At 37.8% G+C, this 27467-nt stretch overlaps 1 protein-coding gene across 2 annotated transcripts in view; it reads right to left on the bottom strand.

The window, feature by feature from the left end:
- Positions 1-27467, bottom strand: part of CRIM1 (cysteine rich transmembrane BMP regulator 1) — a 188329-nt gene that overhangs the window by 90105 nt on the left and 70757 nt on the right. The window contains exons 3-4 of one of the 2 annotated variants that reach the window (XM_055816288.1): positions 10330-10572; positions 1532-1652 (exon numbers count right to left, since the gene is read on the bottom strand). In XM_055816288.1, coding sequence (XP_055672263.1) covers positions 1532-1652; positions 10330-10572 — 364 coding nt within the window. The remainder of the gene's footprint in view (positions 1-1531; positions 1653-10329; positions 10573-27467) is intronic. The other variant, XM_055816289.1, reaches the window with a different exon arrangement.

The following is a 27467-nucleotide window of genomic DNA, read 5'->3' as shown; positions in this document are numbered from 1 at the left end:
AAGTTTTCTATTGTGTCACGGTTTCTGGGTGTTCATCTAAACTAGAAACTGATGAAATTTTCATCTGAGATTGCTTCTTTGACTTTATATTCTATCTTTCTGAATACAGTTCTTAGTAGCATTTTATTCCAGTTATCTTGAACCTGTTGAGCTGTACTGGCAGCAATGGCAGTACAACAACAAGTCAAAATCTACAGCCTCCAGTGCAATCCCAACTAGCCAGGTCAGCTCTTGACTAATATGAAATTATCCTAATTCCTAGAAATTTTAATGAGAATGTGTTAAGGAATAAAGGGAGGATGCTGAGAATCCATACCATGTTCTGATTCAAAATTCAGAGAACAAAAAAGAAAACAACAACTCAGAAAGAAAGAACATTTGTAGCATTCACTGCATAAGGATAATTAATACTTATTATGTAGCAGACTACTATGTGGATTTTGCAATTACAAATAAAATTTGTCAGTTTATAAATATATTTTCAAATTTTGATAGACAGCATTACTGCTTTATATGGAGTTCTTCACATGTCTTTGCTTGCCTTGATTTATTTATTTATTTATTTATTTAAAATATAGGTACGCTTTTAGTTCTGCATGCAACAAGAGACCCTCATATTTCATGGAAACAAGTTTCAAAGAAGTCACCATATTAAAAGTGTACCCAAAGAGTACCCAGCAGGGAACACCCCCAATTCATTACACAATCTTTGCCTTTTTCTACTTCCTGAATTCTTTGCAAGTTTATCACTCCTTTACAGTCTCACAAGGGGTTGAGAATATGGCAATATCATATGGTACAAAGACCTCCCTACCAAATAAACACAACCAGTTACATCTACAAGAAATATTTTTTCTGTAAAATATTTTCATTTACAGTACTTTTTGCTTGAATTCATATTTACTGGGCATATTGCTGAATCAGGTTTTAGAAAGACTGTTGTAAAAACGAAAGCCGAAAGAACAATGCAGAATTCTGGAAAAAAATAATCTTCAAATTGTCCTATTTTTCTGAATTTAATAAATTATTTTTATTTGAAAAACAACAGAAGTAAAATGGAAGCAAGTACTTGAAATTTCTGTTTGCCTGCAGTTTCAGATAGCCATCATCTTTCAGCAATCTTCCACATACAAAAAAACCCACATTTTTTTCTTTAACTAGGCAAGATTCTCTCTGACATATCTTCTGCCATCTTCATCATTTAATCCCTTACCATCAAAGGCCTTCAAAAGTGTCTCGAAAGAATTTACTTTTCTAAAATTGAATACATTGGGGGGGGAGGAATCAATCTAAAGGCATACAGAACGTAATTCTAGCAGAAGCCAGCTTCATACATTTTCACTGAGAATTTTTTTCTTCTTCAAACCCAGTATTTTTTATTTCTGTCAGCCTGATCCACCTTTAACTTACTTCATATATCTTTTATTATGTATTAACATTTATTGAACAGATGTATGCATTATTACCCTGTATTTGTGGTACATGAAGCGTAGAGAACAAATCTGAAATACTCAACCATCAAGACACCAACCTCGTGGGCAGGGTACAGCAGCCATCAGCCGTCAGCCTGACTTGGGTTTCGTAGCTATCCAGTGGGCAAACAACTTGTTGAACAGGAGGACATTCGACTGTGCTGCAATCCACACTGAACACTACAGAGGAGGAGAAGAAAATTCCTTTTACTCATGCTTTAGAAGATTTTTGCAAATTATTTCATCATAAGCATCCAGTTATGCATCAGCCTCTTCAGTCAGAAAAATTATCCAATGAATGTATTCTTGGTCAGTAACATTACAATGAGACTTCCTTTCTCTTTAAGATTCACTTTTATAAATTATTGACTTGGGAAGCAACTGAACTAATATTAGTTAATAAAAAAAATTATAGAAGTTAGGCAACATTAAACAATCATTACACCTGTGCATAATATTAGTTATTGGAAATATACTAGGTTACTGAATATATTTTCCCCATAGCTTTTAAACCAGTAACCAATTCATTGTTTATTTTCTTCCTGATTAAAGTCTGTTTAAAGAGTAAAATGCCTGGGTTATAGAAAATAATAATTAAAAAGTACACTATGGATTTATGCCTGCACATGTAAACTACATTTTTAAGGCTTATTCCATTAGGTTGTGTTGTTTAGGTATTTATATATGGTGAAAATGAGAAGCAAATTGCCAAATTATCTGCATTAATGACATGAAGAATTCTGCATAACTAGTAAAACTGACCAACAAATTTTAGAAAGCAACCAATGCAAAAAACCCACAAACAAAACAAAAAAAAAATCTGAGGCTGAATATACATTTAATTCTCTAAGTCATACTCAGGAAAGCTGAAACACATCTTTATCTTATTTGGTCCCACATCTCCCACGTTAACAAATGATACCAACTCAGGCATTATCCATTTGCCATCCCTTACCATAATTATACTAAGGAAGTACAGAATAAAACATGGTTCCCTCTTTAAAGAAATAAGCCACCTACTAACTGAGTAGGCAGGATGAGCAGAATGTTATCAGACTGAAAATTATACAGTATGGTTATCACTGATTACCGATTCAACTTCACTTCGGTATTGACATTATCATGACTGCTTACTGCAGCGCCAAAGCAGCTTGGCAATGCTACAGACACTTCTTGTAAAAGCCCGTACTTTTCAAAGTACTGTTTTCTGCCTTCGAGTCATACATTTTTCAGGCTTGATCCTCAGAGGTACACAGCAATAATAACTCAATCTGTCATAATGAGACATGAGTCTCAGAATTACACCTGTTTGGCAGATCTCATTAAGCACTGACATAAAATCACAAGTTCAAATGAAACCAGTTTGCAGCTCATCAAGGTTAGGACCAGTAGTTTTGTCTTCAAGACCATCAACTTTCAAAGTCCATGAGTACGTGAGTGTCATCCTCCATTACGCTTGTATGTTCAGAATCTGCCTTTTTCCCATTATTTGGAAAACTGAGCCATCTGCTATATCAGAACAACCTGACAAGTTCAAGAGGTTCTTGTTGAGAAAAGCACAAATTTAATTAAAAGTCCATTTTGTGGAGCAATAAAGAAAGTTACTAAACTCAAATGGAAAGATTCCAGTTGTTCATCTCAAAAATGGCAATTATCAAATTAACTTTCATACATTTTCATAAACACACAAAGATACCTATTTGCCTTTAAGACAGGAATACTTAATTTCATAATATTTCGCCTTAAATAAAACCCAGACTTCTATGTTCCATTTTATTAACAAATAACACGCTTGAAACAGCTCTTCTGTAAGAAATACATATCTAGTTCCTCCCTTATCATCACAGGCATTGAGGATTATGAGCTTACCAGTCTGGTTCACACAACCAATACAATCTGCACAATTCTATTGGGCCAAGCAACCACCAATGTCCAGTTTCCTGAATCCAAACCAATAACCTTGCTGCCGCCCTGGATTCAAGGCCCCCTCTGCCTCTTCCCAGGTAAGCAGTCGGGGAAAAACCAGCTGAATTTCACCAGCAAGCTGCTACTGCACAGCTATTTATGTGTCCATCTTTCCATACACCCGTAATGACAACGAAACACTCCCTAATGATGCCACCAAGTCTCAGCTAGGGTGCTTTTTCTTCCCAAATAGTTCAGATTCTTTCCGGTGGTTATAGCTTGCTAGTCCATGGCTCACTAACACTGAAAACCACCCCAAACGGTCTCTTTATTAAAACAGTACAAACCTAAGGAAAATTTCCAGCAAACCCCAAATCGAGAGCATTCAAATAGAAAATTTTAATGTAATTAAGTGCCTGTGGTCACTCAGTGGTTCCCCCATTTGATCTAATTTATCCGGTTTAATTTATTTTATACTGATCCCTTACTAGTACCTCCAACTCTTGTGAGGGTTAGCAGGACTTGGTAAACAAACGGTACGTACTCAGCTTATCCACCACCCACAGAATTTCATAATCCACACTCATATCCCACCTCAGGCTTTTCTCCACACTGGGAGATCTTCATTATTACACTATTAGATTAATCACAGAACAGCGGAGGTGGGACAGGACCTCTAGGACTCATCTGGCTCAACCCCCTTCCCTCAGCCAGGCCACAGAGCTCTGGCTGCCCAGGACCGTGACAAGATCACTTCTGAATACCTCCAAGGATGGGCACCACAAGACTCCACAACCTCTCCAGGCAACCTGTGCCAGTGCTCAGTCACCCTCAAGGTGAAGAAGTGTTTCCTGACATTCAGAGGGAACCTCCGTTGTTTCAGTGTGTGGCCATTGCCTCTGGTCCTGCCACAGTGCCTCACTGAGAAGAGCCTGGCTTTGTCTTTGCCCCCTCCCTTCAGGTTTTTATATGCATTGTTGAGATCTCCCCTGAGCTTCCTCTTCTCCAGATTGAGCAGTCCCAGACTTCTCCACCTTTCATCTCTCATCTCTCTTCTGTGTGGAAAGATACTTGAAGAAGGAAAAAAAAAAAATCCTACTTTTTTTCAGATTTAAATAGGTTTCTCAAAATGGAAGAAGTATTGAGCCAAACTTCCAGATAAGCTGAAGATGTTGTAAGGTTACGTAGCAGTCCATAATTGGATTCTTCATTACTTAGAAAGATGCCCCCCAGATCAGCTGTACTACTGCCCTATAAAATAATGACTGCAAACATTTGCTGCTGAACTACCGGTTTTGTTTTCACATCTTACTTTGATACCAATGACTACAAAGTATACTTTTCATGAACAGGTTTATTATAAGCTGTTATTATATATTTTATTATGAATAATAATAAAAAACTTGTCTAAAGAAAATTAATTTTTCCTATCCTAGAAGCTTTAAACTGCAAATATATAGTTTGACAACTAGATATCTTCGCGAACGCATAAACATTTTGCAATTTCCTATCAGTGAAGATGCACCCAAACCAACCCTTGCTTACAGGAATTTTCTTACGCACTGAATTTGTATACAGTAACATCTGAGAGTTACTAATTTTTCTACAGGAATGTAGCACAAACCCTACCATGGTTGCAGACCCTGAGGTAGCTGCAATACTGTGCAATCTACTCTGTAGACTGCAGAACCGAAGGTCTTTGATCATGAAACTGTCAACACCTAGGTGAAAATAACTTTATAGTAGAATGTTGACACAAGTATTATTACACTGGCTTTTCAACATATAGAATGTGCAATTTAGGGGCAAGATCTAAATAGCTACCTTGCATCTAAAGGTCCAGGATTAAGGCAATATTTGCATCTCTGATGCAACAGAGTGACCCAGCATAAGAAAGATTTAACATTTTTCCAGAAGTCACCTTTCTGAGGGTCCAGAGTCTGCTTCTACAGCAGCTAAGAAGCATCACGTAACCCTTCCTTTCAGGTCAGATGCATTTCAGCTGGTCCTGCATGAATAACACAATGCAACCTGACGGTATCTGATAATGGTAGTTACACTTTCTGCTCTGGGAGAAGGAGAAAGAAAACATGAAAATATCTCTCCATGGCAATGCATCATCCTTTTTACATTCCTTCACACTTCAGAACATGTTAAATACAGCCAGAACAGATAGAGTTCCTTGACTTTCAATGCATTTCTATCACTGTCTGAATCACTCCCCTAACTCTCCTATCACAGGTACTTCCCAGCATCAACAGCTGTATTTACTGATTTTTCTTCTCCTCCCTCACCATCATTGTCAACTTAAAAGCCATTTCTCCAAGTCCATTGAAAACATGTCTGTAATTCTTCTCCAGTCCTTTCCCAATCTCATCTTCTCTCTGAAGTTCCTTCCACACCAGCTTCTAACAAAGCATCCAATAAAACAACACATGTACTATTTCTGTAAGCAACAGAAAAAAAATATAATTGTAATTCTATTTCTCTCAACTATGTATGAACACTTGATTTTGCTGACCCTTGTCCTTAGTGCAAGACTGCAAAAAATCCAGCCCTGATTTTCAACACTGAAGCTGTACCAGGGTGGAGCACAAGTTACTTCGTGTATCATCACATACTACCTACTAAATTTCGCTGCTGATGTCAGACTTTCCATCAAGCCCTGACTGCACAGAATTCCCCAAAGAAATAAGCCAAACAATAACATACTCTTCACTATTGTGTTTCAACCAAGATTCGGTACCAGAAGAAAACCCCTCCACTTGAGTAAGAGTAATTTTCAGACCGTGCAGGGATGCTGCAGAAGGTGCGTGAACGAAAGGTCTGACAGAAGGACTGCCAGAAGAATGACAAATGAGCGGTCTTTTCAGCAGAGGTTCTGTTTACCATGACAGACACTTCCCAACGCCTTCCCAAGGATGTCAGGAACTGAGAGATGACACTTCCCAGCTCACCAGATAGCACAACAACAGCAAAGTCACCAATAGAAGTACAACAAACATCTATTGGGTGACCACCAAAGTAAACTATTTACCTCTATTCAGAAGTAGCAGCTACAGCTCCTATCACAATTTCAGCAAAATACCTTTTAGAGTTTGACTCTGTCTTTAAATAAACAGGATTTTAAAAGCATCACTGCTCACACTGTTTTAGCTTCTCAGCAAAAGAGGCCCATATACTCATACAAATCTTGTGTCAGGTTATTTTTATTTTTACTCTCAAGACATTATGCAGCTCCATTCAAGACTGTTCCTTCAAACCATCTTTAAGAAAAAACTAAACGTATTTTTGAGCATGCTTTTTCAGAACCGTAACTCCCAGCTTCCAGCTAAACTCAGGGCTCATGCAGTAAGCTCACTGCTCACGAATGGCCAGTTTTACACAGCTTGTAGGAACAAAGTAGGTTGCTTATGGCACCAGACCAGTGTTTTCTCACCTCTGAGCTTAGCAACCATAGCAAAACAAAAGGGACATAACATAGCTGTTCTCTGTAGGCACCACAACGGCGCGGAGGTGCTTGGTGGAGCAATGGGTAAGAACACTTCAGACAAATTAATCTGGAGGTTAACAGACAGTTCTGATTAAGCTACTAAGTTTCTTCACTGTTCATTTTATCTGAATGCTGATTCCTTTAATCATTGTATTCCTAAAGTAAATGAGGTATAAGAGGAAGTGGATCTCAAAATGAAGGATTTTATTTTTATTCTAATATTTAGTGGTATAGAAGCATTTCCTGTTTTCCCTTCAGTAACTCCGTTGCCAGTCCCAGTATTTGAACATACGCAGTTCTCAGCAGAAGACTCCAAACTCAAATGCCACTGTAAGCTGGAAAGCAGTGGCATCTTATTTAAGGAACAGAAATAAACACAATTTATGCTTTAATTGCACAAAACCTTTATATAGCATAAGGCAGCAGTGCTACCATGGGAAGCAGTCCTCCCAGCTCCTGGCAGTCTGCTTCCACCAGAAAGCCCTTGCTGGTGCCAAACCCCTGCAGAGGCCGGTTAAGCAGCCATGAAGGTGCAGGATGCACATTCTGGTAGCAGCACTCATAGAACTAAAGTTTTTAGGTCTGTGGCAAAGTATGGAAAACAGTTTTCTCTGATGCGTAAACTACATAGACACATAGATACTATTCAGTAAAACTAGAGACATTGGCCCCATAAGAAGGTCTGCATGAACACCCACCTACCAGGCCTTACACTGTCCATGGTCCCATTTTTTTTACCAACATGGCATTAAAAACAGAGGAAGCATGTAACAGAGCACTGCTAGTTCAGCTCCTCTCCAACTCCTTTCCTACAATTCTTCAGGACACCAAGTAAAACTCTGAAGACACAAGGTTTATTACCAGGCTTATGATGGGCTGAATAAATATTCCTGCCACGTAAAGAGCATTAGCTGACTTCACTTTATGACCACGACTTCAACAGAACCACATGCATCTCTTCATACATACATATAACATATGCTACTGCATATACAGTAGTACAAGTATATATACACATAGAGAATAAATGGCATAAAACAGTGCAGGAGTAGCAGGATGGATTAGGTTGCCTCCAGAGTCATCTGGTCTTCCAACCTACGTTATTCTGTAAGCCTATGAATATACAATCCTAATAAAACAAGACACTCCACTGCCTGTTCTTAAACAAAGACTTTTTTTAAAACCACAGTGGTGAACATGACGGAACAGTTTAAATGGAACAAAACAGCAAGGTTAATGCTGATTTGCATATTTAAAAATTAAATCCCTAAAACTTTCTACAAGAAAGAAAAACATTTAAAAAAAAGTTTTCAGTGGTTTTTCAGTTTATAATCTCCTTCATATATCAAATACCAATTATTTTGTCTATACAAGTACAGTCTACACTCTGAAAATAAAGTTCCTCTCAAAACTGAAAAAAGTTCATATTTGCAAAGATTTGCAGTTTTAAAAAAATAAAAAAAGCCTTCTGTGGCAAGTAATTTGTAGTCTAATAAGATCTGCCAACATTCACCTACTCCTGTCCCTGTCTTCCAGTCTTGTGTTGGCTTGTTCTTCCTAATAGCACTCTGTATATTTCCACACTAATAGCACTCCTCCTTTTCCCCCTAAAGCCAAAACACTGCAAGAAGCAGGGGCCCCACTCACTCTGTGGTTTGTAGTTTAGCCATTACATCTTTCATCCGCTGTCACTGCAGGGATGCACAGAAGTACCCACCTACACTCCTCAGCCTCTTAGCCACTGCCTAAGAAACACACGCTCGTTGTCTCCCAAGTGAGGGAGAACTCTCTGCTTTCCCTTAGCCTCTCAGTTTCTAGTCCCTGTCGCAAATTTCTACACTCCTCTTAAATCCCATTAAGCTCCTTCCCAAGTCTCTTCAAAGACTCTGCTTGCTCTTCTACCCTCCTAACATGCATCCTCATTTGTCCAGTCCCATGTACCTTCACCCCTGAACTCCCTACAACAAAAAATACAAACTGTTTTAAAAAACAATGTGCAGTTATGTATAAATCCACAAATGCAATAAATAATGACATATTCAATGTGAAGATTCTGTAATACTAACAAGCTGAAAACACCCTTCAAGAAGTAACATACAAAGGTAAGTCTGGATGGAGTTATTTGCAAACTACAAGATGGGAATGCAAATAACAGTTGGAAGGACATGATAAGAGCTAACATTTATTTTAAGAAATAAAGAAATAATCAAAAGTCAGCAAGATAACATTCAGAAAAGGCATACTTGCAGTATAAATATAAAGAACTAAAATGTACACACACAGTGGTTCAGTAGCAGTCATGCTACAGAAAGATCTTGGGATCACAGCATTTCACAAATTAAATATAACTCTTGCAAAAGAGTCATCTCTTATTTAGAATTCTGCATGAAAGACAAAGTGATTATTCTACTGTATTTAGTGCTGATGAAGATCACCCAAAATAGTACTCTGCTTTTGGACACCACATTTTAAAGACATGTGGATAGACTTAAGAAAACTATACAGAGGGGGCAACATAACAAGGAAGGAGCCAATGGAAACTATGCCATAAGAAATTATAGCTAATTCTAGGTAAAAGAAGATTAATGTTGACAAAACGTTCCAGAGAAAAACAGTTGTTCACCAACTATTCAGGACAGAGAATGAAAGTTTGCCTGAATTTCCACACAGACAGATTTGCATTGGATAATGGGAAAAAACGCAAAGGGAAGCACTAGAAGACACAACGACTGCACAATCGTCTTCTGTGGAAGATTTAAGAAAATGTTAAACAAGCTAAGGAAAAGCACAGCTTAAACATACTGTTTGCATTTAAGATTTTGGATTATTCAATTTTATATGCCTGCTTTCATCCCTCTATTTTTATTATTCATTTTTACCAAAGCCTGGATCAAAAAGAAGAGTGAATTACATCTTACACTTCACAGAGAAAAATAAATCCCAAGAAAGGGTGATTTGTGTTCTCGTGAAATGGAAAATGGGCAAATACTGAAAATGTTGTAAAGTCTTTCAATATGCTCCTCCACAATCCTTTTGCTCTCCAGTTTTTAAGGGTCATCACTTTGTAATCTAGAGAAATATTCAGACAGAAACCTTAACTCCCTGTCTACGCACAACACTTTCTTACTACAAAAAAACTTAGTATAATCTGATCAGTATATAAAGTATGTCACTTTCACTAGTAGCATCCACAGAAATGCAACATTCTCACTAGGCTAGTTTTCCTTTGTTGCTCCGTTTAAATTAACTGAAAAAAAGAAGAAGTAAAATTTATCATAATACTTATCTTTTTTTTTTTAATGTGTATTGCCCACATATAACAATTTTAATTTTGAAGAAGAATCAGAAAAAATCAGAGGCTGTATAGGCTTTATTACATGCAATTATATAGGTGGTTGTGCTTTTCAGACAATTAGAAAAAATTGAAAAACGGGGGGGAAAAAAAGCATCTACTTTTACCTGGTTTACATTCATAGAGATCACAGCATTCCCCAGGCTTTCCTGATGCCTTAGAAACCAATATATTCAAATAGCCAGGCTGGCAAACCTTCCTCAAGCAGCCTGCAGGATTACACACACATCGGCTCGGGAGTGGGCAGCATTCACCAGGAGGAGCGTAACCTTCAATCAAGATGGAATCTTCTGGACAGCGAGGAGAAAACTGGACCTCACAGCGGGCCTTGGAGCAATCAGGTTTCTCTTCTGAAAGGGAGAGAAAAATTAGCATGCCATATAGGTCAGTAAAACACCGTACTGAAGGTGTGAAGATGAGCTCAGATGAAGTTCCCCATCTTCCTCCTCCCCCCAAAACAATAAAAGAAAAGCAAACTGCTGCTGCTGAACTCATTAGCAAAAATTACGGAGTATGCTTAAAAAAAAATCTTATTTACAAGAGGGCAGGTGCGTTACAAAACATTTTACAAAAATTCTAGTTTGTGCAATGTGCCTGACTGCTGAGCCACACAGGCTCAGAAACGGCTGCAGAGCTCCACATTTGGCCATGCCATTAAGAAACACCTTGTCACATCATGCACAGCCCTGACGCTCACACCTATACCTTCAGTTTCCTACAACTTTCCTTAGGAGCAACTGATTTCAATGGGTTGATTTATTAAACTTGATTGACCCGAACTGAAATGTTACATCTTCAAAAAGCTGGTTAGATGTTCAACAGCTAACCTATTCGGACAGGCCATGCATTAGCAGAGGAGGATTTGTCCAGTACGTGCTCCCAATGCTCACACACTAAACGTGTTTCTATATACTTCAGTGGCCTAAACAGCAAAAGAGGAGAGGTTTGCCTGGCACTGCCTACAGGCACTAGAGGTTTGAGGCACTGGCTACAGGCACACAGCGGGAAGGAACAGAATATTGAGGAGCAAGGTCAACAGGTTGGTGGGAACTGTGACAAGCTGGACAAACAACGAGATAAGACAATGACAGAATTAAGACACAGAAGAAGGTTCGTGGACAACTGGGTAACACTCTGCCAGAACTTGGAAAAGAAGTCAGGGTCCTCCATTCTCAAAAACCCCAAATCTTAATTCCGGCAAAAATATTCTGCCATACTCTTCAATGACAAAGACATACTGGGAAAAAATCAGACTGTTACTGTGACTGATTTACTCTGTAATGCAAATGGTGAGAAACTTGCGTGTATCCAAGAGGGTCTCACTTTGCTCAATATACCTGAACGCAGTTAAAAACCAAGTGGATTCCAGACACTCAGAAGAGCACTATGTTTAGGCCAATGGGACATAGTGAAGTGCTTGGAGGCAACTCAGGGAGACTTCCCAGGCTTGACACCCCCCCCCCCCCCCCCCCCCCCCCCGCCCCCTCAACAATAGAAATCCAAGATCTGAATTTATAACTGTTTGTACCACTCCTTGGTTATTTGCAACTTTTTAAACTAGATGCTTCTACTACAAATGTCACTATTACACCAACAAAATGTATCCACTGCTTTGATTGTTGTCATTACTTAGATGCAGAATAGTAGAAACAAGTAAAAACAACACTAAGTTTATAAATCTGATGTTTAAGCCAATGTGATTTTAAAAATGAAATCTCTAGCGATAATTTCAATGACTAAGATGTAACAAATATGAGCATTTTTGATAAAAAGTCAAGAATACTTTCTCCAAAATTTTAGTAACTCACTGTTTTTAGAGTTACCAATATTACTGGATATTATGTTTGAGTTTTCTTAAACAAAAAGCAACAAATGTGTAATTCTGCTTCCAAACATGCACTGAATGTCAATAACAGCAGTACTTTTTTCCAGAGGATCATTTTTACACTTAATTGTAGCATATTCTTTGGCATTCTAGGTCATATTGAAAAATCAAAGCAGTATTGCTTGTCTACATGGTTGATTTACTAACTGTGCTTAAGTTTAAATGAAACTTAGAGGGATATAATGCCTAGACACGTAAGTGCTTAGAAAAATATTAATCTAGGTCTTAGCATTAGTAATTGCAAAAGGAAAACATGAATATAAACATTTGCCTCAATTTTAGTCACCAAATATAGCAACACAGAATAACAAAATAATTACATGTATTTCCTTCACGTACAAGTACTTTATATTTTTTCTTACAAGCAAGAGAGATTACTAACTTAAATGTGATAATAGATAGTGTCACAACTTTTTTCTTACATTTAAAACCCCCACTATTTCCATCAATCTTTAAAATAGCCTAAGCTAGACATGTATTTTACCTAGAATTCTAAACAACATTTGTAAGACCAATTTTTTAAAAAACCTATCCTTATATTTAAGTTCTTATTGCTTTATTAAACACATTGTTCAGACTGAACATTACTGGTTATAGAGGTTCACTGTGGGATGTTGTATAAATAATAGATAACATACTAGTTTCACTATTTTATTGATATTCCTTAGTTTATGGATATAATAAAAGGCTTGACATTTTCGCTTTTAAAAATCTTTTCATTTTACACTGCATGTTGTTTAGTTATGCCTAGAGAAGTGACACAACAGTAGTGCAGCAGAAGCCCCTGATGTTCATACCCATGTTGGACCCTTAAATTCACAGTTATGACTTTTTTTGCCCTAGCGTTATGCGCGCAGTGATTTTCTGATTTACACCACTCACAGGTAATTCCATCCTCATGCAGTCTTTCTTGTGAAGAGGCTTTTTATTACACATTTCTAAAAGTTTACCTACTATTTTTACTTTATTGCATTTACATACATACAACTTTCAGAAATGCAAGGTTTGTCAGAAACACACGTCAAAGTGTTGGGATTCAGACTATTCAGAACTCTAAATATTTTTAAGACCAATGCAAAGCCTACTGTTGGAGCTGATTAGAGGATCTAGCAAAAATATGAAGAAAACAAGGATATGTCACTATCAGCATGTAAGGAGCATCAAAGGCAGCTGAAGAAAGAGAAATTCAAAACAGAGAACTGTAATGAGTATTTTTATACTAAACATTCAGTGTTCCAGTCATCATCCTCTATAATCTTTTCCACATTACTGTGCTCAGCGTAGTTAACTGTAACAGCATACAATAGGACTCTACCATTAAATAAAACCAGCGCAGCTTTCAGAGGAAATGGTTTAAACACAACCAACCACCACCTTGCAAGTACGTGTTTATGTTTTAACACCTGGTTACACAACACCACTAGATATTTAGAAATTACCTAAGGTTTTCTTTTTAGCACAGCATTAGTTATCTTTGTACTTCATAGTCCTGAAAAATTAAGCAGCCAACCGCCCCCTTCCTCCTACTACTTCTGTAAATATTGTGCTTCCAAATTATGATCTCAAACTACGCACATGGTAAACCATTCCCTCCCCAGTATACAAACACAACCGAGCAAGAGGAAAGTCAAATATATTAACCCAAGCTATGTCAAGCCAACAGACAGATGTTGTTGAAGAACAGAAGTCCTTCAGCTTCCCTAACTCCAGCGCACAACAGAACCAAGGGCAGGTAAAGACATTTTTTGCAGAGTATGTCATGATTTGGTTCTCAGTTTTGGTGTGGTCTTCCTTTTATAGAAAGGAGCAAGTGACTGAAATGCTACGTGACTGGCAGTATTTAAAGTGTTTTCTTGTAGAGTCCCTAGTTCATACTTCTGAAAATAATCTATCTAAAACAGAAAAATCCAGAAGCTCCCAGTGTAACATCACTATATTTTAGTTAAAACTTCCAACCAGCTAGCACCATGCTAGCATAACTTCATCCTCAGCCCAGCACTCACTGCAATATACGAAGCTCGGAGTCCTGTTTTACCGCAGTTCAGTAAAAGCTGATGAGGGCTCCTCATTTTGATACCAAGCCTGAATAAAAGCATTACTTTTAAGCAACCATTCAGAAAAGTTTCAAGGTTTTCCTTCTTGTTATCTCAGCAAATGGCAAGCATACCCATCTCCTCTGTTTATAAAGGTTTGTATATGAGACATTTTTCTACAATTCATTGTACTGAACTTATTTACCTTTTCATTACCTGGTCGAAGAAGGCATCAAAATTGAGTTTGTTCTCAAAATAAATTACAAACGTTAAACCAGCTGTAAGTGTCACTGCTTTAGCAGGATTCCTGATTTAATTCCATTACATACAGCTATTTAAGATTTCATCAAACAAAAGGAATAATTTAATAGCTTTTTTTTTCCTTTATTAACAAACTTCTATCCCTTACAAATGGAACACATAAGAAAACACGTCAGAGCAGAATAATTAAAACCACAACAGACTACCTCAAAAGACAGAAAGGTAGGGCAATGGCAAGCTGCACTCCACAGAAAACAACTGTGAAATCACTCACCAGCAATGTTTTTGCTACTTTACCCCTTGCACACACCAAACGCGAACTATTTCAAAGTAGCTTCTCAATTGACCAAGGCAGATTCACAATAGCAGCTACGGCTTCTCTGTCAAACACACACAGACACTATAAAGCACTGACCTGTCTCCTAGATGTTGTTCTAAGCTATTGTCCATTACACAAATCAGGATCTTCCTAACCAATATCTTCAAAGTCAAACAAGGTATCAGGACTTAAAAATCCATTTTATTATCTTAGTTTTGATAATAAATAGAACATAAACAATTACTATTTTGTGCCCAGAAACAGGGGAATTTCATTTTTCAAAGTGGTGTATCTAACCTAAAAAAATCAGATTTTCAAGGAAAGGAAGAGCTATATATGTGACTTACTGTGAAATAAATTAACGCATAAAATACTGAAGATACTTATTCCTGAATAAGAAAGCATCTTTACACACAGATTACACAACAAGAAGATACACACGCATCATATTCTCCTAACCCATAATGTAGATCCCCTTACAAGAACAATTTCATACAGCCTTAACTGTACGTAGAAAGACAGTAAAACTATTTCTTAAAGCAGAAGTCTGGTTTTGGAATTAAGAGTTTTTATTCAGGACACTTATCACACTAATTAAAATGCATTTTTATCATATATTGTTCTACCTCTACCATTGAAGTAGCTGATAGGTCTCATTTAATAAGTTGACTGTTTCAGCAAGGCAAGAAATTGCTTATACAGCTCACCAATTAATTTAATGAAGTGAGGAGTTGTATACACTTTTGCTGTTTGATTTTCACAGAATCAGACAGTTAATGGAAAAAGCATACACAATCACATTTCAGCCTCTCCCTTAAAAAAACCAGAAACCATTAACAAGGAGAACAATTACTTGTCAAAGATGCATCCATCAAACTTCTCCTAAATTAAGTCTGAACAGATAACCTACAACCCACTAAGAAAAACTTAGTTAGCTGCGAACGCCTTTATGTGCAAAAAAGCAGCATTTCAAATGACTACACAAAGAACAGCGACTCTCGGTTTGCTGATGAGGTTTCTCTGTGGGACACATTCCCTTTATAGTCTTTCATCAAACACCATTGAAGCTGGAAGTGCTCTGGTACTGCTGACATCTCACCAGCCTGAGCCAACAAAGAATCTCTACACAGATAAAGGAAGAGTCTGGATCAATGAAGCTTTTACAAACTCTATTCTAAGCCAGTCAATCTTCTCAAGAAATTCAGAGGTGTATCTGGAAAGATAACATTTCTAATAAACCGAACACTATCCAAACAGGAAAACTGACATTTTTATTAATTCAAAATAAGACTCTTGTCCTTGGAAACACACTTCATCTCTCCTATAAAAGGCAGCCTCACAGGCCTTTTAATGTAAAATTATTCAGTTTACCAGAGACAGTGCTATTTCTAGGTATAAATTACTACTGGTATCAGACTTGCACAGATTTGCATTTCAAGACAAATTCTACTTTCTATAGGTCCGGAGGTTCAGGCTTTCTTGCTGTTACTTTGCAACTAGCCTGCAAAACCCCCCTGCCATAACTACACTCCTGATGGAGGACACCCTACAATTACCAAGAATAACTGAACCACCCGTTACAATGTGTAACTGAAAAATAACAGCTCAGTAAGTTACAATGTACTGTGTGCTTTAGCATTAAAATGGGGATTGCTCATTTAGAATCCAGGATGTCTCAAAGCCACTTCTCATTGTCATCAGATTTTCATCTCGGAGGCACGCAGGGAAGTTGTAGCATCTCAGAAGTCAAGGCTTAACAGCATTCAAACTGACCCTTCACTGCAACCACAGCGTAGGTATTAAGGAGTGCATGAAGGGGAAGAGAGCAATCTTCAAAGGCTAGGATAAAGAGAAGAAACCAAGATGTGGATTTGTTCTTTTTTCTTTGCCATCTAGAAAGAGTCTGTCACAAAGCACCAGCCATAAAGCCAAAAGAAAACTTCACAAAGTTTCTCCATATCAAAAGGTACTCTGTATTTTTTAAATTATGTTTCCCATGACCTTACCAAGTTATTACAGGGAAGTGGAGGTAAAACAGCAAGTTATCAAAGTCTTTGTGCTACAACCAATGCGTTCTCTGAAAGAAGGTAGCTTCTTCAGCTTCCTGAAAGGTTTAGATGATACTCACTAAAACTGGCTACTAGCTAGAGATGTTTTTATTAAGACAGTCACTGAATATAGAAGTCTGGATCTCAGGGGTTTTTTGTTTTGATAAACTAGAGCAGCTGTAACAAAACCCAACTAAGCATACACCACCACCACCCCTCTTGGCTAGTACCAAAGCAGTATGGAAATACAAATGATTCCTGAAGAAGAACTGAAAACTTTGCCTTCACCTCTGTATCAAATTCTTTTCCTTCATTACGTTTGCACGCTCTGCTTTGACACGCAGAGAAAGTATACGCCAAGTTTAGTTAATGAGAAAAGCAGAACAGTTAAAGCATTGGTTAGCACAGCAAACGGATCCTGAGATATAACCTAGTGTGGGAGAAAGAGAGAAGAAAAGCCCCGATGGGGGTGGGAGGGTCTTCTCCTCATTCTTCAGGTGAAAGAAAACTGATGCGTGCTTTTCTGGAAACCTTTTCAGGGAGGGATTTTTTATCATTTTGTCAAAACTTTGTATGACCAGAGATGCCTTTACTCAGTCACCATAGTAACGAGGACAGAATGTTTTCATCCAAGGAGAAGGCTGAAGACAGACTATCGGAGGCTCAGGTCCGAATGCTTCCACCGAGACACTTAAACTGTTCTACAGCTGCTCCTTTAAAAACAAGTTTTTAATATGTACACATATGGATATACATATACATACGTATATACACAAACAGGGACAGAGAGAATAAAATCCTTTTTTTTTTTTTTCCTGTTAGGTCCCTAAGAAGAATACAGAATAAGAAGCATTTTGAAATAGCTAGCTCCCTATTTCCTTTTTCAGAGCGGTTCAAAATAGAACGTGGTTCATAAAGATGAACATTTTGTATGACTAAGCAAAGTGATCCACTCAGGTCAACATACATGCTTTCAAGACACGTGTTGTTCAGCTTTGCATTTTTGTTTCACTGTAAACCGGTTTTGTGAAATCTAGGCTAAAATACAGCCACTTTTACTGTACAGTCTTACAGTCATCACGAAACACATACTAAACAATAGGCATACTGTACCGTTATACAGTGGCAGGAAGGAAATATTAAAAGGATTAGGGATAAACAAGAAAAATGATTACCCAGCTGAAGCACTCAGACAGACAGGGATCGATATCAGAATGCAAAATACCCAAAAGGATTTTCAAGAATCAAAAGGACAGTTATAGTAGATTAAAAAATGAGATTACCTTACACATACAATATGCACATTACTGTATACGGATGAACTGCTAGAAATAAAAAAAAAAAAAAAAAAAAAAGAACTAGAGCCTGACCTTTTACCTAAAACTGAACTTTATTTAAAATCCATTCTGTTTTTTAAACAAGTTTTGCTTTGCCTTCCAGCATTCTGGCACTCTGGATTTCACATACTACACAGTGGAGCAATCTGTCCCACCCATACTACAGCCTAATCTTCTTGTGATACAACAGGAACAGTCGGCGACTAACCTGGGTTAAAAAACAGTCACAGATACAAGTTTTACTAAATACACACTTGTCAATATACATCTTCGCAACACGGTATTCACTACAGATTTGCCAAAGTTTTTTCATTTCAAGTACCAAATAACCAGGAATGAGGATTACGCCACTCAAGATGGCTAAGGCCAAGAAAGACAACCATCCCATTTGGATAGCAAAGCTATTAGGACATTATAAATCCACCTCCTCAACTTTTTTTCTTTTTCAATACTGAAAATATTAAAAAGAAAGATGGTAATTCAAAACCAAACACACAGCACAAGTGCAATCAGGCTTTAAGCCAAACCCTTGTCTACAAAAGAAAGGGTTTTAACGGAATCAACGAGTATTCATCACTCCCTGCATCTACACGCAGATGCAAGTTCTGTGAAACAAATACTGTTTGCGGCAGTAGCTGCATTTGGGTTCAGACCTCCCAGCTCAAAGTATTTCTCCATTATACTTAGAAACAGTTCAAGTCTGGGAAACTGAAAGGTAGTTTTCCTTTTCCTCCATTTCACTTAAAACCTCCTTACAATGGATATGCATTAACATTTTAAAATATAAATTAACAGCTTGACACCAACAAGTTAACCAAAACCTAGAATGGATAACGTCAGCTTCCTGATGGAACTGTACAGGCAGAGGCCAGGAGCCCAGCCCGCTGCCCTGTGGGCAGGGAGAGGTGTGCCACCCCAGGGACAGGATCCACTGCCACTGGGAAACTGCACTGCTTTCAATAGCAATAAAGCACCTTTACACTTCAGTATTGAAAATCCTTCAGAAGTGGAGAGATGAGCAGGAAACTATGTGTAGTCCATTGTAAAAAAAAAAAAAAAAAAAAAAAATCTGTTACCTCCATTGTAAAAAAAACCCAAAAAACCAAACACGAAAAAACCCGTCAAAAACGCCCACAAAAACCCCAAACCAACAACAACAAAAACATAAACAAAATCCACAGCCAAAACCACCAAAACCTAATCAAACCAAACTCCAGTGTTTTCAGTGCTGTCGTGACTGGAATAACATTGTACCCTGCAATTTCTTTATATAAAAGAGCATATTATTCTGGATGAATGATACAACTCCTACTATTGCTCAATCTTTATAATGGCAAATCAACTGAAATCTCCAAAGAAAGAAAGAGTATGTAAACAGTAATGAGGTGGTCTCAACTACAGAGCCAAGACTTTAAAAGAATGCCAAAACATTTTGGAAGTACCCCAAAAATGAAAATGCTAAATGCGCAACAGGTATAAACTGCATACACTTCAAGGACTTACAAAATTGTACACCAGTAGTAAACGTACCTAAAGCAGAAAGTATTCTTTATGACAAAGATAGAAGCAGCTGCAAACCAAAGCTACTGCTGAATGCGTACCAGAATGATGACAAAGCACAAATATTTGGAACAATTCTGCTCAATATAGCTTACGAAAAACATAAGCTAGCTGACATCTGGAGAAATAATCACAAGCATTCACTGAAGGAGAGGTACTGCGACACACACCTTGGTGTGACAGAGAGAAAGGATTTGGATTTGGGCATGCAACTTACACCCCTCAAAGGGCAAACACCTCTGGACTTACGGAGAACCAAACGACATGCTCTACCACACAATCACACCTGAAGTAGTAGCCTCAAATCACCATTGGCCTCCTAACCAACGTCTGAAAACATCAGTGTGACAGGGACCCAGAAAACACTTGCATTTGCAACAAATGGAAGCTACAATTAAAATAAATACATGATTTTACAAAGAAATGAGAATTCACATATGTAAGAAGTTAGCAACTGGGATAAAACTCAGAACAACAAGAACAGCAATTAGTTTTCCGGAATTAGATTTTAAAAAAGCAACTAAGGGGTAAAAATTAACTTAGAAGTGAGGAGGTTGATATTTAAAGGAGCACAACTTTTTGTTATTAGTGAAACTGAATCGACTCCTGTCTGCCCTTCAGTGTTTTATTAAGTTAATAAAAATAAATTCAAGATACCTGCTTTCTTAGTTCTCTGATACATACTAATGGTAAAAAAAACCCACCCTAACCCCCCAACCCAAACCCCCAAATCTAAACCCACGCACAATAAAACAAGGACTTAAATGCCTTAAGATACTTCGGCAAGTGAACTCCATTATGCAAAGCAGCTTTCCTAGCTCTTATGTTCGAAGGACCACTGCCTATTTGTTAGCAGCTCAACCATTTTTCTTAAATTCTTCCACAAAAACACTCAAGATGCATAACATCAGGAAAATCAACCCTGTTCATTTCATTCTTCCCTTTACTAACTTAAGATACAGCTATCAGAAAGTATGAAGAGAGGCAGTTTCCCTCTTCCAGGCAAACAGAAGGTGACTACTTCCAACGGTGAGGGGCCAATGCCCAAGCATTTCGGGACGTTTTCATTCTCCAGCTGCTATGGTTCATCTCTCTTGACTTCTCTGGGTTGGCTTCTTCCTAAATTCTTCTAAATAGCCCCTCTAAATTCTCTAAAAGTATCTCTAACGATTTTCCATATTACCCAAGATCTTTTCAGCATGACTATTTCTGTTAAATTTGTCTTCCTAGAATGAATTTTAACAAGCCTTACTTTGCAATTCATCAATTACCAAATCTGCATCAGCTTACTGAACAAAATTGCTATGTGTTGCTTGAGACAACGGAAAAAGAGCTCTAGCTGTAATCAGAAATATGGCAGCAAAGCAGAAGGGGACATTATAATTTTGGGTTAAATCTATACGACACAGTGAATTCTTGTAAAAATTCTTGGTGCCTTGCAGTGAAGATGTTCTACAATATTTTTACTACATTTCCTATTACAAGAAAAATTGTCAACATGAAAGAATTTACTAAACAGCTCAGTTGTCCAGAAAAAGTAGATAAAGGATTTTACTAGATTTACTTTTGCAAAGAAATGACACTTGACAAAACTCTAGTTAAGAGCATTTCACTGAATACAGAAATGGTGGATATTCCACATAAAACATTATCCTTTAACAAAAGACAAAGTCTTCTAATTAACTGCCACATCTCACACTTAAGATGCAAGATGCACAAATAAGCAGTATATCAGAAGACTCAGTTGTAAAAGAAATTAAAGCACTCTTTTCTTTGGTTCTTATACTGGAGGCAATTGCTTATATTCCATGTAAAAATATGGAATATTTAAAATCCACGATTTTCTGGAGATAGGCTTTCTTGAATCCAAAGAACACCTGCACTAGGAAAAATAAAATTAAATAAAGCACTTAAACATCACATAATGCATTTTGTTAAATCCCATGTTCCTGCTTGCAATACCTGTTTTCAGTGCTAGAGTGGATGGATTTCTGTTTTTTCGTAACTATCAATCACACAAAAAATACTATTTATTGGGAAAAACAACAGCAAATGTCAAGAAGCAGCACAGGACGTCTTTGTTTTAGTCTAAGACATAAGGAGTTTAAGCTTGAGAAAACAGGTGTTCAACTGTTTGCAGAAAAGTTGTGGAGAACTGATTAGAAACATACAGACAGCCAGACAAGTGGAAATGTGATAATCTTACTCTTCCTGCTTCCAAACTACAGCAGTATCCAAACCAGAAATATCTACGCATTTAGGAAAAAGAAAAGGAGCAACATAAGTCACGTGCACACATGTATTCATAAGCAGTCCTCCAGTGGACTGAAGACCGCAAGGAACCACAGTACGGGAAGGGCAAACAAGCTGCTCCGTTCTGCAATACCACCGCACAAAACCCAACGTAAAAAGCCAGATTAATTTTAACACCAACTCAGGAATACGCGATATCCGCAGTCTTCATTCCTCACATAGTCACTGAACAGGTGCCTGCAGAGGGCTATGCAGGTAGATAAATGCTCAAAACAGACGGTATCAGTTAAACACAGCATCACATCCATTATACGTTAAATGCTACCAGATATCACCACCCTGCTGCATCACCCCTTATTCTACCTCAAAACAGCAACATCCCACAGAGGGAATTAAATATCAGAACTACAAAAAAGCAGAAAGTCAGAGCTTACACAGCACTAAGCTTCTGTTAACACTAGTACAAGGATTTTGCTGACTGCAGTAGTCATTAAACTTGGACCCCTCTATTTCAAGCTGGAGGAATGCCAACACCTTTTATCATGAACAAAAGACAGCAAGTCTGGAAAAAGACCAACAATCCTATGCCAAATACATTAAAATAATCTCTCAATTTCAGAATATTGTTGGCTGCAATGTTCTTTAATTAGATTCAGTTTCTGATCTCATTTGAAGCTTACAGTTGTGTATTAACTGGCTAGAAAGCTTGTTCCCAAGAGCAGCTTAAAGGGGAATGATCTACATGACTGCAAGGATGGCAATCTCTTTTTCCCAAGTGTACTGTTTGGATTTATTTATTTATTTAGCAGTCAAAGTAGAAGAGTATCACAAATTACCCTGGCTCATGGATTTATTCTGATTCTATAACCTGCGATTTTCTTTTTCTTCCTTCCTTATCCTTTCCTCTTAAGTTACACACTTTCTGTTTACGCCCTCTTTAAAGCAAACCTCCAAAACTATCTACTTCACATCTTTTCTAACCTTTCGTCTTTCCAATGATGTATCTCCATCAGTACAACATACAGCAACACACTTTGTGTAACAATCTACCTTACTACAAAATATTATTTTCAGATGCAGAAATATTGAATTAGTGTAATTTCTTAGGGCAGTTTGACTAAGCTTCGAATGCAGGTTTAATTGACAAGCACTAAAATGCAGGTTACATAGCTTTGTGGAACACTGTGGATAGTGACAGAAGTTACGGCCAGGAAACTGCAGACACAGTCGCTCTTTGTAAGTGAAGAAAATCAGTATAATATCCAGTAAGATTCCCATGATGGCACTCCTTGCATAGGTCACAGGGATTGAGTCACATCCAAAGCCATTTTCAGATCATACTCTGTACAGTGCATGGCTCAGGGATGAGACACATCAACGTACATTAATCCCACATGTAAGTCTGCAGCAAACACATTAGTTTAGAGAGTATAAGGTTCAGTTATCAGAAAGAAGGCATACCACCTTATTAATAAACTGGTCAAGTACATAAAATGGCACCTAATCCAGAAGAGTGGTATTAGCCTCTCCAAAACAGGAGAGAGCCAGCAGTGACGTATCTGATGAGCTGACAGACTCCTCGGCAAACCTGGGAAAACTCTACCAGGAGGAAGATGACAAACGCAGTTTTGAACAGCGACTACTGAGTGCCCCGAGGGAATCTGTCGCAAGGACAGTGGTCCCACCTCACAAGCACACTCTGAGGGGCACCACGAGCAAAAAGACCAGAATTATAGTTGAGAGCTGTTGTCAGCAAAATTATTCTATTGCTCAAACCAGACTAATGAAAAATAGTAGGAAAAAAGCTGAGGTTACTAGCAAACACTAGGAAATTCTATCTCAAAAGCTGCAATGATCCTTATAACGAAGATACAGCACTGTTCGTATGAACTAACACAATACATTTAAGAAATCCAAAGGCTGAGAACATATTCCTTCATAGAGTCCAAGCTGAGAAGTGGTATCACAGGAGTCAGCAAAGCCTGAGCAGTGCTAACCAGGAAAGCCTGTTGACATCCAACAGAAAGCAAAAGCTACCAAATAGCTTTACCAAATACCACAGACAATGATGCTTATGCATCTCAAAGCAGAGTGATGCTACTTCAAACAACACTCTTTTCATTATTTTCCACCATCTGGCCGGAAAGAGACACCAGAGAGAATGAAGTATCACACAGATGAGTTATGTCACACGTCACTTAAATACCCCCTCCCACAGTGCACCTCAGCCAACAGCACTCCTCATGGTAAACCAGCAGCAACAGACATAAATGAGCAAGAATGAAAAATGTTTCTCTATACTCAAAAACAGATCTTTAATTAAAGCTGTTGTAGGTGTTAATTGTTAATGAAGGCAGTATTAATGAGGTGAGTTTTTAAAGGAGACTGTTCATTAGCACAACAAAACACGCACATTTTTTTTCCAATAAAAGACCAACTTGCATAATATACGACTTAGTATTACTGCTAGCAATCATACAACTCTCCTCTATCTTTCTTCCAACTGATGCAATGAATGCATTTTCTCAACACAGAATACATACATGCTTTCATGGAAATCTGGATCAAGACTTGCAAAGATTTACCAGAATCCCTGCAATACAAGCATGCAGGAAAGACAAGATTAATTAATACTGATATGTCAACAATGATAAAATAGGATGCAAGTATGTCAACTCTGTCACCTGTGAAGCATGCCCTCAGCACCTCATCAGCATAAAAAGAAAGAATAATTGAAATACAACAGAAAAAAGTTAGAAGTTTTACTCTATATTTCTTACTACACGCATACCCTCCCCATCCACTGTCACATTAACGCTTTTGATGTATGCTTAAAAGGAAGCAAAGCTATTAAGTTTAATAAATCTTTCACATACTTAACTTGCAGTATTCATCTTAACCTCATGCTTAACCCACCTAGTGTTCTTGAAGCAGGTTTTTAAATATCACCTTTAACATGCTGACCTTCTCTCATCTCATGTAATCTTCTTGAATCATGTTGTAGATTTCAAGGCATTTTAAAATAGCATTTAAACACCAACTATTTCAGAAAAAAAAATAAAAAAACCCACCCCAAACCAAAACAAAACTGAATGTCATAATGTAGCCACAATTTCTATTATGCTGTAAAACAAGCAAAACTTAGATGACACAAAAACGGACAAGCTTAAATAACCTGTAAAGGCACAGTTTAAGAAATACAGAATTTTTCTCTTTGGAAATAAATTATTTATCTAGGAAGATTAAAGATCTTCAGTCAGCAAAAATTGCCTTAAATGCCTAATTTTGTAATCAGGGACTTCAAAATACTTGGTGTGAATATATACTGTTTCATGGCCTGCAAGTTACAATGTTGTAAGGAGGAGTGCTGACTAAAATAATAACAAGCAACCAGCAACAACAAGCAACCAGCAACAACAAACAACCAGCAACAACAAACAACCAGCAACAACAAACAACCAGCAACAACAAACAACCAGCAACAACAAACAACCAGCAACAACAAACACAAATCCCCCCTTCTAGTAAAAACAACACCTCCCTCCCCCAAATAAATACAAAGAGAAATGCATCACAAGAATAAAAGGGAAGAAAACCAAAAAATAACAAAAGAACAGAGAGTCTTATGTAACTAAGCAGCCAAACCAAGAGATACCAACTGGATAGAAAGGATGCTCCAACAGACAGAAGAGATAGAAGACTTAAGCCAAAATTTAGCATCACGTTCAACTGGACTGAGTTCTCATTCCTACTTTCAGTAATTCAGACAAGCTATTATTTTGCTCCTGTTTCACTTCCCAACCTACCACCATTTTTATAAACACAATTGCTTCCCAAGTGCAGGGGGACTTGTTCTGCATGTGGTTATCATGCTTTGTACAACACAAAATCCTTTTTTCAGTCAAGATCCCCAGAGGTACCACCACCCACCAAAGAAAAACTCCAACTGTTCAATATGTATCTGAGAACACTATACAGCTGCTAGAAAACTGGAATATTCAGCGAAAAAACTGCACAAGTTCATCTTCAATAGAAAAATTGCATCCGAGTGTACTTCCTCGACAAGAATCAGCTGAACAGAAGATAACACAAAGCACTATCACATGAATAGTCACTAATCGGTCACTGGCAAGTAGTGGCAAATTGGCATTTAGTTTACCAAGTTTGAGGTAGTCAAAATTCAGACTAAACCAAAGCATGATGTCTTCATTTTTCTTCTTTTAGTTAACCCTTAAACACTAGTCTATACACCCATGATGTAGTTAAGTAGTTTGCTAGTAGCATATTATACTGACTGGGATAAAGCAAGAATGGAAGAAAACGCGTTTTGGTTAGTCTTTCATAGACAATAATTTTTCAGAAGGCGGCTGTTTCAAAGGTCGAGTAGAAGAGCCAACCACTGTCCCAGCAGGGTGAGCTCTATACAGTAAAGTTTTCAAGCTGTCTCAACCACATCATAAGAAAGAAGAAAGCTAAACCAACCACAGAGTAAGAAGTGGGTAAAGTATTAATGTCTCATAAAAACTACTTATTCCAACTGACTTTTATATAAAGAAAGAGATAAAATAGAGCACGAGACCCTTATGAAACTTTCGCACAGGTCTCAGAAGGCTTTTGCAAGAGTGAAAAACAACTCAGGGTGGCCCTTAGGGTCTCTTATTATATTCCAATAATGAGTCTAACATCTTTCCATCACCAGAAATGACTGGTCATTCACGAAGGGGATCAGTAATCCTAAAAGGCAAGCATGCTGACTGAAGAACTTGATGTTCAACATAACAGTGTTACAGGATCACCAAATCTCTTTGAGAAAGGACAACTTTATTTCCAAACATAAACCACAGTAATGATACTAGGAACCTTTGTTTGTCTATGTTGACTCACAGCAAGAGGGGGGAACATGTAACAGGCAAACTACATACGTGGGCTCTGGTACACTGAAGCAAAGCCTGTGCTCTTCCATGTATACTCTGAGCTCTTTAAATTTCTGTTATGAGCTTCCTAATCTACAGGCATCTACATTCCTAAACTAATAAAAAATCCACCATAAAGTTGCTGGATAGCTGAGGGAAATATTAAATGCTTCCTTTCAAAACATTTCTGCACCTGACATTGAGACAGAATACGAAGACTTCTCTTGAAACAGCTACACAGGATTTTTTATCATAATAGTAAAGTGTTCAAGGCCACAACAGCATGCATCGTGTACAGTCTGGCATATGCTGCTTTGTAAATAGACTGAAATGCTCTCCCCTGCAAAATCGGAATATTCTTGCCCTTCGCAGTGACTGTACAGCTTTTTTTTTTTTTTTTTTTTTTGGGGGGGGGGGGGTGGGGGGTGGGGCTGGGATATCCAGCTATGTTTAGAACAGGTACTGTAGAACAAAGCCTAGCAGGTAATATGCAGTCCACAGCTGCTCTCAAGAATGGTAAGTGTTTCTAAGTAAAATTTCTGGATGCATTCCCCAGGGCAAGCTATTTCAGAACTCTCAAGGCAAGTCTGAGCCCCTCCATCAATTCTGGTGAGGATCTATACTTCCTGAGCCTGC

The sequence above is a fragment of the Falco peregrinus genome, chromosome 11 (genome assembly GCF_023634155.1).
Source record: "Falco peregrinus isolate bFalPer1 chromosome 11, bFalPer1.pri, whole genome shotgun sequence".
NCBI lineage: Eukaryota > Metazoa > Chordata > Aves > Falconiformes > Falconidae > Falco > Falco peregrinus.
The sequence above is the reverse complement of the archived record's forward strand: the minus strand, read 5'-3'. Positions and strand labels throughout refer to the sequence as shown.